Source organism: Diceros bicornis, chromosome 25, assembly GCF_020826845.1.
Source record: "Diceros bicornis minor isolate mBicDic1 chromosome 25, mDicBic1.mat.cur, whole genome shotgun sequence".
NCBI lineage: Eukaryota > Metazoa > Chordata > Mammalia > Perissodactyla > Rhinocerotidae > Diceros > Diceros bicornis.
The window spans coordinates 26,947,393-26,965,804 of NC_080764.1; the positions used below are offsets into that span (position 1 = coordinate 26,947,393).

The 18,412-nt window shown below is 35.6% G+C and overlaps 1 protein-coding gene across 7 annotated transcripts in view; it reads right to left on the reverse strand.

The window, feature by feature from the left end:
* The window catches only part of VEZT (vezatin, adherens junctions transmembrane protein), a 65,092-nt gene that overhangs the window by 18,691 nt on the left and 27,989 nt on the right, over nucleotides 1-18,412 (reverse strand). For 2 of the 7 annotated variants that reach the window (XM_058568626.1, XM_058568627.1), the window contains exons 3-8: nucleotides 17,675-17,761; nucleotides 16,433-16,489; nucleotides 11,721-11,896; nucleotides 9,429-9,704; nucleotides 6,525-6,674; nucleotides 1,935-2,082 (exon numbers count right to left, since the gene is read on the reverse strand). In XM_058568626.1, coding sequence (XP_058424609.1) covers nucleotides 1,935-2,082; nucleotides 6,525-6,674; nucleotides 9,429-9,704; nucleotides 11,721-11,896; nucleotides 16,433-16,489; nucleotides 17,675-17,761 — 894 coding nt within the window. The remainder of the gene's footprint in view (nucleotides 1-1,934; nucleotides 2,083-6,524; nucleotides 6,675-9,428; nucleotides 9,705-11,720; nucleotides 11,897-16,432; nucleotides 16,490-17,674; nucleotides 17,762-18,412) is intronic. The other 5 variants (XM_058568622.1, XM_058568625.1, XM_058568623.1 and 2 more) reach the window with 5 other exon arrangements.

The following is an 18,412-nucleotide window of genomic DNA, read 5'->3' on the forward strand; positions in this document are numbered from 1 at the left end:
TTTCTCCTAGTCTTTTTTTAAAAACGGTTATGGTCATACTGTGTACATTTATATATCCTGATTGTTTCACTGCTTTTAATAGACATTTCTCCAAGTTTTTACAAAATCTTCATATGCAAGTTGTAGCTGCTACACAATGGTTCAACATGTGGATCTGCCGTAATTCCCTCCACTGCTGCACATTTAGGCTGTGTTCCATTTTTCACTATTATAAACACAGCTAATAAGCAACTTTGTACATAAAGCTTTCCTCTATTTGGAATCATTTCCTTAAGAAAGATTTGCAGAAGTGGAATTACTGATGCAAAGCATATTTCATTTTTAAGACTCTTTATATGTCACATTGCATTCTGAAACAAACAACTTTAGGGAACTAAGGAAACCAGCTAGAAAACTATTGCAGCAGCCTAGGTAAGAGATGATGGCGGCTAGGACAAGGATGGTGGGAAGGGATATGGAAACAAGTGGATGGGTTTAAACACTTTCAAGGTTGAACCAACACAAGAATCTGCTGACAGACTGGATGTGAGGGGTAAAAAGAAGGATAAGTAGGATGGTGCCCAGTTTTCTAGCTTAGTCAATTATATGGTGCCATTTATTGAAATGGGTTAGAATGATGGTAAGAATAAGGCAAATTTCAAGTAACAAGCAAGAAAAAAACACACAGGAAAACATGAACATTTATGTGAATCTGAAAATTTAAAAGATGTAGAAGTTGATATACAGTGGTCTCAAAACAAAATGGATCTTGATAAATATGCTGTCAACTACGCTTGCACTGATTTTCAAGGTATCAAGTGAAGCTTTAAAGACTAGAAACAAAGAAATATCTAAGTGGAGTTTGCTAAATATTGGAAAGGAATTTATAGACATTTGGATTGACTTCTTAAAACTACTACTGGAATCTTACGTCACAGTTTTTGTAACTTGCTTTAACTTATGTTTTTAAATATGTTATTATTTTTCTTCTACTAACTCCAATGAATGTACCATAAATCACTGCCAATCTCATATTACTAAACTTTTAATTTGTTTCTAATATTTGCTGTTGTAGTAATATCATGAACATACTTTGAGTATATCTTTGATTACTTCCTCAGATAAATCTGTAAGCTTAAAATTGCTGGAGTAAGAGCACACACCTCTGTGAAGATGGTATTCACTGCTAAAATGAACCAGTTTATACTTTCACCACTAGTGTGCAAGGTCTCCTTGAATCTTCATTGATAATGAATATTATCAACTTTCAATATACTTGGCAAAATGTTTACTTATTATTTTTATGTGTGTTTTTTCCATTACTAATAAGATTGAAAGTCTCGTCACAGTCAGTGGCTATTTATATTCTTTTGTGAAGTGTTCTTTATATACCTTAGTGTTCTTTATATAGAAAGAATTCAAGCCCTTTATTATAAATCATTGCAATTTTTTCCTGAGCTTGTTTGCATTTAAAATATGCAGCATTTGAAGTTTAGAAGTTTAATTCTTACATAGTCAAATATATCCTCTTATGTGGCTTTTAAATATCAAAAAAATTCTTGTTCTAAACAAGAATTTTGGAGATTTTCCAAGGGAAAATATAGATTTTCTAAGTTCTTGACCCATGTTTGTTGAAACGAATGGCTAGTCATAAAATCACTCATATTAGTTTACTATTAAAGTAAATTCACTTATCTCTAAACTCCAAGGCAAGAAATGCTTATAGTAAAAACTTTAAGTATTTTGATATCAAAATATAAGGATCCCTTCATCCAGTCTTTATGATGCTCTCAGATTTTCAAGGCAGCTTCACAAACATCAGTAAGGCTGTTATGGTGATGGTATTCAGCAAACAATAAACGAGAACAGGTGCGCTATTTACATTCAGAAAGCACAGGCACAATCCAAGTACATCTTTCTTCTACCTCAGCCTCTCCCTTCCACAAGTGGATTACCTTCAATGCAGGCAGGCTGAAGCCATCTGTAAGGTTATGTGCTTCCTCTTCTGAAATCTGCTCTTCACTAAGTCCAAGGCCCAGCTCCTTAAAAGGCACCACACAGATGTAGTTGGTTACATTGTCACTCTCAGAGTTCAGGGGGTAGGTTAAATTAGGTTAAGGCAATCAACAAAGCCTTTTCATTAAAGCATACAAGATACAGTAAAACTGTCCAAAATTACCTTTACTGATCTTTATTCTGAACTCTGACTGGACATTTACGACAGTTTTTTAAAAAGAAACTAATCTTAAAATTTAATATATTAACATACCTCAGATATCTTACAGGATACTTGTGAATATTTTTATATATTAAGAATTAAAAGTTCAACTCTTCTCAAGTGCTAGTTATTTTCGACACCTGTTTTTTGAAACTGTATTGTGTACTTGATTGGATCATGGTTCAGGCCCCCACAACCCTACCGTAAATGCTTCTCTTTTCCTCCCAGTCTGCACACTGCAGGGCATCATTAGCTGACCATTATCTGAAATACACAGACTACTGATTTAAGTAGCACTAAACTGGTTCTCTCTGGTTATTTGACATAGACCACTGTTCTGTTTCAGCTTTCCTCTTCCTCATGGGCATCTGTCAATATTACTATGTGATGTTTTTCCACTTTGTTTTTGTAAAGAATTATATCCATATAATTCTTGATAATGAAACATTCTTGCATTTCTAGCATCCTATTTGATATTATGATAATCTTTTAATATAAGCTACATTAAATCTATAAAGATTCTTTTGAAATATTTTCTATCTCCATTTGTGAGATTGGTCTCTAGTTTTTATTCTTTGTAATACATCTTGTTTTGGTACTGAGATTATAGTAACTTCATAAATAAAATAATGTAGGAGAGACTATCTAACCTTTTCTATGGTCTGAAATAGTTTCTTAAAAAAAAACTATAAAACCATCTGGACCTAGTAGTTAAAATTTTTTTTTATTCATTTAGTTTTTGAAGAAGTAATATATTCACATGATTAAAAATTCATAAGGTATTAACGGGTAGAGTAAAAACCACTACCTACCCCTTTCCCTTAGCCATCTAGTTCCCCTACCCAAAGGCAAAGGCAATCACTCTTACCAGTATCTTGTACATCCTTCAAGATATTTTTATGCATACACACATACATAAAAGCAAATCCAAACATAAACGTGAATGTAGGGTATGTATGTATATATACACATGCACACACACACTTATTTATCTCCTCATACACAGATATACACAATCCCTTTTACACACAAATGGAAGCATAGTACTATAAATACCGCTCTATGCACTTTGCCTTTTATTTTTTCATTTAGGAATAAATGTGGAGATCATTAGGAAGTAGTGCCTCAAGAACTTTATCATATTTTTATATCTGTATATTTTACATTGTTTACATATAACGAAGTGTTTTCTTTTTTAAATGGAATATTTTTTTATCACATGTTGATTCTCTTCAGTTTTTGAATTCTTCCCAGGTTCAGTTTTGGAGATTCGTATTCTGATAAGAAATGAGCCATTTCCCCCTACATTTTCAAAGTTGCTGCCACAAAGTTGCATGTACTATCCCCTTATAATTATTTTAATTTCTTCCATATCTACAGTTACAACTCTGTTCTCATTAGTAACCTTGTGTATTTCCACTCGTTTTACTTTGATTAGGCATGCAAGTGTTTATATTATCTTATTGGTCTTTTCAAAGAAATGATTGGTGGATTCTTTTTTATTTTAATTCCTTAAGGTTTGTTGTATGGAGAATATGATCTGGTCCCTGCCTACCTCTGAATCCCATCTCATACTCCTCTCAATTTACTGGGCTCCAGTCACGACAGTCCAATCATGCTAAATTCACTCCTGCCACAAAATCTTTATACTCGTTGGTCCATCTAACTGGAACACAATCTTCCTACTCATTCAAATCTCAGTTTGAATGTCAGCTTCTCAGAGACGCCTTCCGCTACCATCCAGTCAAAAGCAGCAACCCACCAATCATTCTCTATCCTATTTTTTCTTTATAGCAAATACCTAAAAATCTCATCTGTTCACTTTTTTTTTTTTTTGTGAGGAGATCAGCCCTGAGCTAACATCCGCCAATCTTCCTCTTTTTTTTTTTTTTTTTCCGCTGAGGAAGACGGCCCTGGGCTAACATCGGTGCCCATCTTCCTCCACTTTATATGGGACGCCGCCACAGCATGGCTTACCAAGCAGTGCGTTGGTGCGCGCCCGGGATCCGAACCAGCGAACCCCGGGCCGCCGCAGCGGAGCGCGCGCACTTAACCGCTTGCGCCACCGGGCCGGCCCCACATCATCTGTTCACTTTTTATTCATTATCTCCTCTACTAGAAGGTAAACTCCACGAGAATAAGGATCTTGTTCGTCTTGTTCACTGTGAAGTACCCAGTATCTACAAAAGTGACTGGCACAGGGAACTCACACAATTTGCAATCTTTGTTAAGCTATCCCTTGTTACCCCCCGTCCCTCACTAAACTATAAGTTCCCTGAGGTAGGGACCATGTCTATTACGTTTACCACTGTATATCTAGTGACTAGCATATTGCTTGGCACTGACTTTATACTCAATAAAATATTCACTGAATGAATAACTACTTGTAGTTCACATGCCACACGGTTGTATCTCTGTCTCTTTCCATATCTTTGTTTCCATCTACTTGGAAGGCAGACTCTTATTATCTTCAAGGCCACCTCCTACTCATTTCTCCTTTTTTTTTTTTTTTTGTGAAGAGATCAGCCCTGTGCTAACATCTGCTAATCCTCCTCTCTTTTTGCTGAGGAAGACTGGCCCTGGGCTAACATCCGTGCCCATCTTCCTCCACTTTATATGGGACACCGCCACAACATGGCTTGCCAAGCAGTGCGTCGGTGAGCGCCTGGGATCCGAACCGGCGAACCCTGGGCCGCTGCAGCGGAGCGCACACACTTAACTGCTTGCACCACTGGGCCAGCCCCTCTACTCGTTTCTTGAGGGTTAACTCAGGTGTCACTTCCCTGAAAGCATTCTCTGACCCCACAGGCCTAGTACATTGTCCTGCTATGTTGGAAGGCACCCTGGGCACTTATACTGTGTTATGAATGCTGGATTATCTATTGACTACACTCAAAGGCCTTTAAAAGTAGATAGTACAAATTTTTACTTTGTCTTCCTAGCACACAGCAGGCAGGTATTTATTTAGGCAGTTGGGGAACTAACTGGATAAATTGTTGACTAAAATTCAAATACTTTCTCTCATTTTCCAAAGAGGTAGTATATATAGTACAGTAAATATATATATAGAAAAAGTTTTAAGCCATAAGTCCTACACTCAGGACACAACTTCATCTCCACTTTATTTGTGGGACACTGAGCAAATCACAAAGTGGAGATTTTATTTAGTTTTCTCATAAAGTGGAGATAAGAAAATCTAGCTGGGGGGCCTGCCCGGTGGCGCAAGCGGTTAAGTGCGTGCGCTCCACTGCTGCAGCCCAGGGTTCACGGGTTCGGATCCTGGCCGCGCACCGACACACTGCTTGGCAAGCCATGCTGTGGCGGCGTCCCATATAAAGTGGAGGAAGATGGGCACGGATGTTAGCCCAGGGTCAGTCTTCCTCAGCAAAAAACAAAAAAAAAAAAAAAAAAAAGAGGAGGATTGGCAGATGTTAGCATAGGGCTGATCTCCTCACAAAAAAATAAAAATAAATAAAGTCTATTAAAAAAAAAAAAAAGAAAATCTAGCTGGGAAGGTTTGTATAAGGATATAATGATAGAACACAAAGCACTCTGCAAACTTTAAGCATTATACTTATCAGCTACTGAAGGTGTAGTCTTTTTGCATTCCATTGACTGATAATTTATCTATGAATCTTAACTAAAATACAGATCTTATACACTTACATTTCCTAAAAGAACTAACTTCCTGATTTAGTAAATTTAAGTTACAAACTTATTGTCACGCAGTCTGAGTGTTTATTATACACCAGACACTGTCTAAGCACTTTATACGCACTAACTTATTTGATCTTAACAAAAACACAGTCAGGAAGATTATGTAATTATTGCCATTTTAAAATGGAATAAAGCAAGGTACAGAGAGGTAAGAAACTTGCTTAAGGTCACCTAGGCAGTAACTGATACAGCCAAAATTTAAACTCAGCTAATCTGACTTTAGAGCCTCTGTTTTTTGAAAGGGGAAGGATTTCCTGTTGCCAGTTTATTTCCATGTGATGACGCAAATTTGCCATGTTCAGTAATTTTTAAAAATGTCAGATCTAGCAAAGCCAGGTTTTTTTTACTTTATTCTTTGGATCAGTAAAGGGAGGGACTTCAAGTATTTTTCTTATTAAAAATGAGCCACAGGAGAGCCGAACTTTCTTCCTGTCTGTTATCATTCCCCCTGGAATGCCATTTCCAGTTTTAAAATAGTAGTGATGAGGGAAATTAGCTTCAAAATAGGCAATCTCAGTTTATAGTTAACTTTTACAGGATGTAACTATAATATCTATATTCAGGACTCCGGAAACATTACTTATTCTTACATATACACAGAAAAGGATATTTTTTCAGCATATATAGGGTAGCTAGCCTTGCTGCTTGGAAGTTGGCTCTTACAGTTCTGTAGACAGCTTTCCGCAGACCGATGAGATGCTGACTGGGATGCTGTCCAGCTTTATTAAATGGGCAAGCAGCACTGACCCTGTCAAGCAAACTTGAAAAGTAAAATGTGATACAACTATACAGGTGTCCTAAAGTTTTTGTTTCCTAAATCCACAATTCTATTAAGCTTAGGAAAAAAAATCCTTTTAATTATTTTCATTAGAAAATGATTATAAATATCCCAACTCGGGTCTCATAAATAGCCATTTCCCTGATACATACATAGCCATCTGAAAAAAGACAAATGAAAAATTAAAATCTCCAAGAGTAAAGGCTTCCTCTGATATGGGGAAACAATGAATTTTAGTTGAAATATAGTAGAAATGTAGGAATATTTATGTAAGAAATTGCAACTTTTTTATATAGACAACGTTACCTGCTAAAATATACTAAAATGGTACTACTTTACATTCAGTTGTTAAAACCTATATCTACAGTAAGTATGAAAGCTTTCATTAAAAACACTTTCACATTCTTCATATGCATTTACATATGTTCGTCAATCATATTTTTGGTCATTTGTACAGATCAAATACTGTATAGAAATGCATTCTGTACATTCATAAAAGTAGGGTAAAATGACTTACCCACCTGCTGCCACTGGCACTTACTTACTCAAAATGAAATAGGGGATGCAGAAAGGTAACAGGACCAGTGGCCAACAGGGGAATGCAAGTAGAAAGGCAAAGGAAGGGTTACTATGGAGTAGCATAGCTACTCTTAAAACTGTTCAGGAGGAAGCACATTTCATAGCACTTTCCAAAAGATAAATGGAGAGTACCTATTTGCAACAATGACATATAATGTATTAGTCTTTTACGGATGAAATTATGAGTGATTACATATAACAGTTATCCGATAATAGTTTTTTCACCTAACCAGTAACCTCTGTCAATAGCAAAACAAAATATTGGAATTTATTAATTTCTTACACTATAACCACAAATATTTTAAAATAAGACATCTAACTTAAAACTTTAAAAATTTCAACCCAACTAAAATATATTCAGGCATTAAAAATCTATAAAAAACAGAGGACAATGACTGATAGGCTTATTTTAAAATAACAGAAAGAGACAAAGAGGGGTTAAATTATTTGCTAGAGAGGACAAATTAAGGCAGAAGAAAATAGCACTCATGTTTTCAATATATGGCACTATTGTTTGTACTCCATTTTACTAAATGAGTTTTAAAAATTAAAAATATTTCTAAAAAAATTATGATTCAAGATTTATTATTCCTCATAATTTTTTTTTCAATCAGTTATCCAGCTGAAGGCAAGTGAAGCACAATCTTTTCCAAAATTTCTTCTGCCTGTCTGCATCTGAATGGATAGAAGTCATGATCTGGAGGTAAATCACATCTAACTGGTCCATTTTAGCTCTTCATGCCTATTCTACACATATGGTAAAAGTTGGACAATGACAGAAGGACAGAATCCTCTGTACATGCCTAAGCATTAACTGGACACACAGCCACTTTGCTTAACTAGTCAGTCCTCTCAATAAAATGCTGTGCAAGTCAAGAATGAAAAGCAGCTATTATTTATTCTTAGTGTGATTTTTAACTTTTAAAATTTGACACTCAACTTAATATTTACTATGCTCTACCAATAAGAAGTGGACTTTAACCACAATGGAAGGACAAAAATTAACAGATCGAGGACTGTTACATTTTGAATTGTGTAGAAAGGGAAGTTATAAAAATCTCTCTTATGTCTCGAGATTGTTTAAACAGTATTCTAGAACACAACAGGGTGAAGAATGAGACGACTACTGGAGAGTCTTCCACTTCCCTGTTTCATGATTTTCCAGACACAGCTTTTACGTCAAGATGGTTTAAGTACTACCCTAGAACAGAGCAGAGTGAAGGATGCAATGACTGCCAAAGGTTCTTCTGCTCCTCCTTTTCATGATTTTCCAGATACAACTAATCAAGAGCCATAATTATTCTTCACCATATACTTACTTTCTCCCACCTATAGATTGCAAAGGTTATATAAGTTATATAAATTATCAAATATACTACAGTACAACTGTCACCTGTTAGTGTTTAGCAGACAGCCTAGTGTACTGGAAACAAGCTTTAGACTCAGATGGAATGGACCTGAACATTTGCTCTACCACTTAAAATTGTATGCCTTTAGCTGTATGCAAAATTGCCTAGCATAGTATATGGGACATAATTGGTGCTCAATAAATATAACTTTCCCTTTAATAATAGACTAAATAGCCTATATATCCTATAGCTTAACACACTTACAAGTTAGACTGACGAATATTTAATTTCTCATGGGAATGTGAAACATCATTATTTGCATGATATTCTAAGAGTAACAGTGCCATAGTATCTGCTAACATGTACCTAAAGAATATTATTGATACAAGGCAAGATTTTTCAAAATGAATTCATGTCACATATGTCTATGACTTAAACTGAGGAAAGAGAGCATCTGACAGGGAGTAAAGGGAACAAATTCTTATTGGGTAACTTTGCACACTAGGTTCAATGTTAGGCTCTCTCCATACATTATCTCATATAATCACACGGTAACACAGAAATAATCATGATTCTCAAAGTACTTTGGTTTCTTAAAGTAGATGAGCAGAATCACACTACACATTAAATCTAGCATATAATGTATTTATTCCTTCACTTAGCAGGTGACAGACTTCAATAAATGCAAAAGAGAAATCTACTTTTTTCTGTAAATGCAACAGAGAAATGAAAATAGGTAATATATATTCTAATTTAACTGTGTAATAGAAAAGAATTACTTAAAAAGTAAAATGAAAAATGAACTCACAGTGTAAATCCTCTAGAAATGACTTCAGTTTCTTGAATGAGACGTAAAGCTTTTCTCACAAGGTTAGTAAAAGCTCGGCTATTTGTTGCTGTATCTTCCAAAAGGACACTGTATTTTTTTAGGGTTACTTGTAGTTTGGCTGTCCTCCATAATCTCAAAACTTTTATCATCAGATAAACAAATAGAATCACTCCCCATACAGGCCAGGAAGATACAATCCACCAAGTGGGAAGCATAATGAGCAAACTAATGAAGGCAAATAGCATTGAGACGTCCCTATAACAGAGAAACCAAAAAAACAATATGCATCAGGCTAGAGAAAGATGAGTTATTTTAGTCAGTAATTTCGGTTTACTAAAGTAGATAAAATGCTAGCTTCTTTGTAAAGTACGATTTTAAAAATATGACATTGCAGAAAGCAATGTGAAATAGTTAAAAAATATCTAGCAACTAGACAATGGTGCTTAGGTATTAAAATCTGAGCTATAAGTTGAGGTAAAGGACATAACAAATAAGTGTCTTCTGAAATGACTTTTTTTAAGATACAGACTCTTTAACTTAAAAACAAATTATAGATTTTAAAATCCAATTTTACAAATGTAAAAGTAAAAATATTTTAATTTTTACTAATTTTAATATCAAAATACTAATATCTTACTATTATATACTTACTAACTATACTAAAATACTAATACTAAAATTTTGATATTTTAATATCAAAAATATTAATTTTTGATATTAAAATACTGATTTTTAATATTAAAATACTTTTAAAAATATTTGGAGATATTATGAATTCCTTTTTCCTAAAATCAGACTTTAATTATTTGCACAGAAACACATAATATCTCAAGAAAATAGAAGCATTTTTCCAATTAGATATTATATTTGATGAGTAACTGTTTTGAATAAAGTCATCGAATTTTAAATAATCATCATCACAAAACTGGAATATACATACTTACGGTAGACTATGATATGGACAAGCTTTGTACTTTTACACTGCTTTAACCAAAGTAAAAATATGTATGAAATTTTTTTATTCAGATCAATTACAAATCTATAGACTAAAATACATCTTTTAAACAATGAAGGCTTTGATGAAAATGTGTATATATAAGGAAAAGGTGAACATAGGGGGAGATGTGTCTGAGGATATCTGTAAACAACATCAAAAATACTTGAAGACAGTTACAGTCAAACTACAAAGAAAGTCACATGGAAGAATAATAAATATTTGCCTTAATAAATATTTGCCTGCCCTAATTTCCCTTGGAATCCTTTATTTTTAGACAATATTGGTAATATCATAAAGCAAAATCTCATCATATACTTTTATATATTAATAGCAAAGTCCAGAAGTATTTACAGGCCTCATAGTTGCTTAATCACATTTGTGGTTAAAGGAAACTTCAAATGAAAGTTGCAAAATTCTTAAAACCTATGGTTCCTTCTAGCAGCTCCTTAAGTTCTTAGATTTTTAAAGGATAAGATGCTTTACTTCATCATGCTATCTGAGTGGTACAGATTTGGAAAACATCATGGTTTGCTGTTACTATATGAAGCATTTGTCAGTGTGACAGGAAAGACATAAATTCAGAACACTGAGGCCAATGAATGTAACTACCTGTATAACTCCAACAGTTCAAGCAATGATTTAGTTCATTTAATAAACTCATACTTTAACAGGAAGAGGACATTAACAGTTCTGCATATATAATTCCTTCCTACTATTTTTTTTTCAAACAGATTTTGGCCTGGGACTGATTCTGGCATTAGACCAAATATTTGAAGTGGTCAAAAGTTTTAGGATAGTTTGAATCGTCACACTATGTTCCCTATGATCTCTTCTCAGCCAACAAAGCAAGAGTTGACTGTTTACCTCCATGTCCCATCCTATCCTTGGTGTCTCTACAATGTGATTATGATATAAATTGTAAAGAAACATAAAGAACTGGCTAGGCCCGCATGCACACATGTGCATAGGTATATGGGTAAGAGAGATTCTTTTTGGCACATGTTACACCTGCTTGTCAAGTTGTTAAAAACAGAATTAATTATATTCAGTTGAAATTATATAATAATTAAATGGGACTTTTTCTGCCACTTTAAATAGTATTCAGTTTAGAAAGGTACTTTTTTTTTTTTTAACCTCTGGTATATCATTACATTAATTACAATGCTAAAAGGTATAGATTGTTTATAATGCCTTTACAATGGAGAGCACAATGACAGACTTCCTCTGCTAATACTCTATATGTAAGCAAAGGATAGATGTTTTCTGGACAGTACCAAATATTAGGGGTTGCCAGGGAGCAAAGTGTTGGAAGGTGTCCATTTTCCTGTTGTTGTGGTTGCCCTGCAGACAGGATACTGGGATCAAGTAGCTCAATCAACTCCACATCCTCTTGTAACAGGACTTCCTGTTGCAGGATGGTATGTAGTGAGTCGAGTCGGAATCCAATATCCTTGCCATTAAAAGACCAGAAGAGAGGTATTAATACATACTTAATTTTGTATTAAATGCAAAGCTCCTACTGTGCTAATAAAATTTAGAGGTGTTCATTTTCAGTACATATTCTAAGAAGAAGAAACAACAGTCCCATCTATCTTCGGTATGATGTGTGGGGTTTTACTTTCACTGTTAATGCGAAACAATAAAGATTGAGGTAACCATTATTGAGCCACCAGATGTGAAATATAAATTTTTAATAAAGAGATGTGAAGTAATTAGATTAATAAACCTGTCTAGTTAAGGCTAATTAATTAAATAGCTAAAGCACAACACGTAAAATATAATCCTGTAATAGATGTTGTCTCTGATACTGTAACAATATAACAAATATCTAAGACTTACATCAGCAGGATCAATGCCTTCTAAAAATGGACATTCAGATATTAAAAATCATGAACATCATTAAGGAATGTAATGCAAAACCACACTAACATGTGCATAGCACTATAGTTTACAAAATGCTTTCACATATACCAACTCATTTATTCCTCCCTCTTTTCCTTCTATCCATTTATCAAGGAATATCTGATACATACCAGGTACCATTTTGACACCGAGGACACAAAAATATGAATAAGACATACAAGTCTCTATTCTCTCGCTCTTTTTTTTGTGTGTGTGAGGAAGATCAGCCCTGAGCTAACATCCATGCTAATCCTCCTCTTTTTGCTGAGGAAGACCGGCTCTGAGCTAACATCTATTGCCAATCCTCCTCCTTTTTTTTCCCCAAAGCCCCAGTAGATAGTTGTATGTCATAGTTGCACATCCTTCTAGTTGCTGTATGTGGGACGCGGCCTCAGCATGGCCGGAGAAGTGGTGCATCGGTGCGCGCCCAGATCCGAACCCAGGCCACCGGTAGCGGAGCGCACGCACCTAACCGCTAAGCCACGGGGCCGGCCCCAAGTCTCTATTCTTAAAGAGTTCATAATTTAAGGAAGAGGACTGAAAAGCAAACAGTTACAATATAATGTGCAAAGAAGTGCAACAAGGTATACCTAGAGTATTATGAAAATGGCATAGAGGGACCAAAACTTAAAACTAGGTCAGAGAAAGCAAAACAGGTGACGCCTGAGCTGAGTCTTAAAGGACGAACAAGAACTGACCAGATGAAAGAACTGGAAGAGCAAGATGAGACAGAAGAAAAGCCTCTCTAGTTTGGGAAACTGCAAGTCACTGTTACTAGTTTTGTGCAGAGTGTACACGGTGGAGAGGTGAGAGATGAGGTAGCAAAGTCAGAGCAGAGAGGCTCATTCTCACAGGAACTCTGTGATGTACATTATCATCCTCATCTCCATTCCATAGAGAGAAAACTGAAGCCCAAACAGATTAAGTAACTTTCCAGAATTCTGATTTCAAATCCTAAGTCGTTGGGAGTCGATTCTGCTTCCCTGTAAACAGTCTGCTCTATCAGAAAATTTAAGGTTTTATTTTGTATTAAATTTAGGAATAGAGTGATCCTATTGTCTGATAAACATAAAGAGAACTTTTTTTTTTGAGGAAGATTGACCGTGCACTAACATCTGTTGCCTATCTTCCTCTTTTTTCTCCCCAAACCCCCAGTACATAGTTTTGTATCATAGTCGTAGAGTTGTAGCTCTTTTAAATGGGACGCCACTTCAGCATGGCTTGATGAGCGGTGAGTAGGTCTGCACCCAGGATCCAAACCGGTGAACCCTGGGCCACCGAAGCGGAATGCGCGAACTTAACCGCTATGCCACCTGGCCGGCCCCTAAAGAGAACTTAATGGACAAAGCCTTTAGCAGTTAAAGTAAAATCAGTTAGGTCTAGGGTTTGAAGGCAATAGGTTTGCTCTTCTTAGTTAATCATTCCCACACCAGAGTCCAGCCCTAGCTGATCATAATGGGGACTTAAGTAGGAATGCAGTGATCCATTTACCAAACTATGAGTGCATATCCTCTTAATCATGGGTTACATCACTTTTAGAGAAGGAGAAGAATATTTTTAATATTAGGCCTATCTGGATACATTTATTTATTTTCAATTATCAAAAAAAGAACATCCAATCAATGGAATGTTGATCTTCCTCTTAGCCTGGTGTGGCTTTTTCACCATCTACTGACACACCCTGCATGTTCCTCTGCAGTACTTTTATGTTTCATTTAAACTATTGCCTCCTCTCTCTTCTTACAATCCTGATTCTAACATTAGGAACCACTTAATTTGACGTCCCACCCCCACTTTCATAAAGAGAGAACAGCACAACTTACTTTATACTGTTTGGTGGGAGTGAGTAAAAAAAAAAAGTAAGGAGGGCAGGAGGTGAAGCATGGTAGCTTTTCAAGTCATCTTTGAAATAAATCTTCACATATTAGCCTTACAATTTGGTTTGGATTCCCCAATCAGATATGGCCATATTCAAATACAAGTATTAAAAATCAAACTTTTGCTACAAAACCTTTAAATCATAACTTTGATAAGACCTCTATGTACCCATGTATGGGCAAGTTTAAAGAAGCCTAACTAAATGAAGGCTAAGGCTGACAGAGAGGGGCAGAGCTATTAACGTGGAATGGGAGCGCTCCCTCTTCACAGACCCTCTTGTAGACATGCCGCTTAATCAGGTACTCACTTTCTTGAACACCTTTCTTTCACATCAGATTTGTTACAAAACTGGGATAATGCCTCCCCAAAACCAATGTGCTTCGAGGCAGTATTAATAGCTTTGGGAATATATGTTTCACGAGTGTGACATACAGACAACCTACAATCATCTATACATACAAATGAACTTGAGAGGGACCAAGACATTCCGAATACCTAAAGCAGCATTATCTTAGTGATTAAATCACCTCCACAAAGGAAGAACTTGAATATTCTGATAATTTAGCTGTAAAACTGAATGAGATTAAATTAATGAATTAAGTTTTTTCTTAAGGATAAGTTATAAAATTATACGTTACTCTTTAATTATAAAAATAAGAACCGCAGAAAATACGGAAACTGTGTTGCAATACAGCAATCAACCTACTGGGAGAATAGACACCTGCTAAATTAAGAAACATGTCACAACAGCCCTATTAGGACTTAGGTCCAAGTCTCAAAAAAATGAAGAAATTTAAAAGGTACTAATTCTGATCGACTTTAATATTAGTAGGTCTTATCTCTATAGTTGGGTGCTCTGTGCTCTGGGGAGGTGTACTATGTGAATTTGGCTCACCTTCAACAAGTTTGAGTGCTAAGATTTAGTATCTAGCTTTATATTCTGGTTCCACAACTTAAGCAGGTTAATAACCTTTCTGTTCTAGTTTCTTCATCTGCAAAATGAGAATAATAATTGTACCCACTTCATAGGGTTGCTGTGAGGATTACATAAGTCAATATTTGTAAACTACTAAGGAGCGCGTCTGGCGTACAGTAAGCCCTATGTAAGTGTTAGCTGTTAGTACACGTGAAATAATTAAACTATAATAAAGTACACATAATATAATAGAAAAACTTGTAGAACACAGCATAGACAATTATTACTAGGTTGTTGCAGAAAATAAGTGGTCCAATAGGCTGAAGTTTCTGGGAAAGGCCTTGAGGAAGAGCTGGGACTGCTTTCTGAAAAGATTCCAATAATAGAAAGAAAAATGGTGAGAATTCCAGCACAGAACAATAGTACAAACATAGACATACAGAATAGGTATGGAATAAAGTAAAAGGAAGACTGAGTTGGCTGATGAAAATATTGGTAGATAAGGCTGGAAAGGTAGATTAGGACCAAATTATGCAGAATCTTTCATGCCAAAGTGATGAATTAGACTTGATTTGATGGATCATGGGGATCTTTTTAGGATCTAAATAGACAAATGGCATGAGAAGGTAACTCAGGAATATTTCTGCCTGGATGGAATGAAAGAGAATGAGAAGCACAGCTAAAGAATAAAGAGATTTCTATTTTTGCCCCTAGGGATGAAGAAGGGAACTTATTCATGTGTCAACAATCTTATACACTTTTTAATATATAGTGCTATTTCATAAAGCTGATGAGGATCAAATGAGATAACATGTGTGAAAGCACTTTATAGGCTAAAAACACTTAAAAAGTGCCAATACCACTACCATCATAGTTGCTATAAAGGAATTCTTTTTCAATCTTTAAGAAGAAAAGTACTACCTTAACAAAAATGAACAATGGTAAAATGTTCCGATATCATGCAGCAATTGCCAGTATATTTTATAAAAGGAAAGGAGGACTGGTTCAATATCCGTATAGCTAACAAAATTTTAAATATGTCACAATCGAGTGCCAGAAGCCATCTGGGCAATTCCTCATTCCATTACTAATAAACTAATTCTTAGGTATGTACTTCCTACAATTCTCCATAATATAGGCACAAAATGGATGCATATAGAAGCTGGCATTTTATAGTCAAACATGACTTGAAACATGTGGCCAGTGACAAAGAACCAAGAATGAAAAGATCAGGACTATGCAGACTATGATTAAACCACAGAAAAATGTATATGGAGCCATATACCTTACCACAGTCCTAGTATCACTGAAGAATGAGGATGGCTCCACCTGGATAGAGATGATAGTCTACGCAGATGACAAGACACTTCATTGACCTTCTCAACACACCTACAAAGACGAAACCCTGCACAGAGAACTTGCCCATTTGGGTTGCTAAAAAAGTAATTTTAGTCAGTCAAAACATAATACTCAAGCTACAGAGGTAGCATTTTATAATGGAAAGAGCTTGGGCTTTGAAACCAGAGGACCTGAGTTCAAATTCTGACTCTATTACTTTCTAGCTGAACATTCTTGAACAATTCACTAAAAAAATATTCTTAAACCAAATTGAACTGTATGAACCTGAGGCTTTCCAACTGGTAAAATGCACTGAACCTTACAGTGTTTAAATTACCAAATCAAAATGTGAAAGCACTTTGTAAACATCTCTTTACAAATGATAATTTATAAGAATGATAATTATCATCTTAAGGTCAGAGGCCAGCAGAGGATCCTGAAACCTGCTTACTTGTAACTTGATTATTCCTTCTAAGAGCCATGAGAACTACATAACTTCATTTTTTTTAGCTACACTACCTGGATTTTGTATTGTTAGTATGTAAAAAGTTGAAGTACTCCCTCTTGGAGGTCAGAGATCAAGCAACAGATATACTACAGCAGAGAGCAGGGAAAAAAAAGGCAAGCCTCACAGGAATCACAAAGACTCTCAATGCTGATTATGCCAAGTCTTTGGGAAATTCTGTGATTTATCAGTCCTGGGAGACTAAATTTCACATATGAAGTTGTCAGAGAATGGTAGATTGATGATAAATAAATTAGAGAGGAACCACTTCTGATTTGAGTCCACTAATAGATATATATATTCCCTTCCCTACTGAGAGGAATACCTGTCAAAGGAGGAAGATGGCAGCAGGAAATGAGCGATCTAATAAATAAGGTTGCAATAACTACCAGAACATGCTATTCTAAGTGGGTAATGACCTCTTATAAGAACTATGGAATAATACTAATGAGTCCAAACTCAAAGATGCCCAGTTTTCGAAGAATTTCTCTTTTTTTTTTTTAGGTGATACAAACAAACTTGATCATTTCCATGAAGCGAACAGTCTCCTTTCAGAGAACTACTTAGAATTTCTAATCAAAATCAATCCCTGCCCAAATCAGTAGCAAAACAAATTCTGATTCATTGATTCTCTCACTAATAAACTGAAGCCCTGAAGATTAACAAAAAGAAACAAAGCAAACACTTACCAACTTGTGAAGTAAGTCATCATTCTTATTGCACTGAGAAAAAATCCAACTTTTGATGGTTTCAGCCACTTTTAACAGGATGCCTTGCTGAAGGAAAATAAATAACATTGTATAGCATTATTATACCACACCCAAACAGCAGAAAAACTTCAATAACTCACTTTTTTTTTCCTTTTTTGAGGAAGATTGGCCCTGAGCTAACATCTGTTGCCAATCTTCCTCTTCTTTTTCTTTCCTCCCCAAAACCCCCAGTGCATAGTTGTGTATCATAGTTGTAGAGTTGTAGCTCTTCTATATGGGACCCTGCCTCAGCATGGCTTGATGAACAGTGTGTAGGTCCACATCCAGGATCTGAACCAGCGAACCCTGGGCTGCTGAAGCTGAACGCGTGAACTTAACCGCTGCGCCACCGGGCCAGCCCCAACTTACTTCTAATTAATCAGAAATTTTATCAGAAAAAGAGAAAAAAATCATCCAGGTTCTATGCTTTGTCAGTATGTCTCAGCCTTCTTCCTTATTAGTTCCCAAATTTACTTGCACATCAGAATCATATGGTGATTTTAGTTAGAAACATATTCCTGGGCTTCCAAACTAAAGGTTCAGATTCAGTAAGTTTGGAAGGAGACCTAGAAACCTGATTTTTAAAGAGCAGTCAGAAGTCATCCTGATGGCAGCTGATTTATCTTGGGTACGCTATCTATTGCAACATGATGATGGACTTCAACAAAATGAAAACCA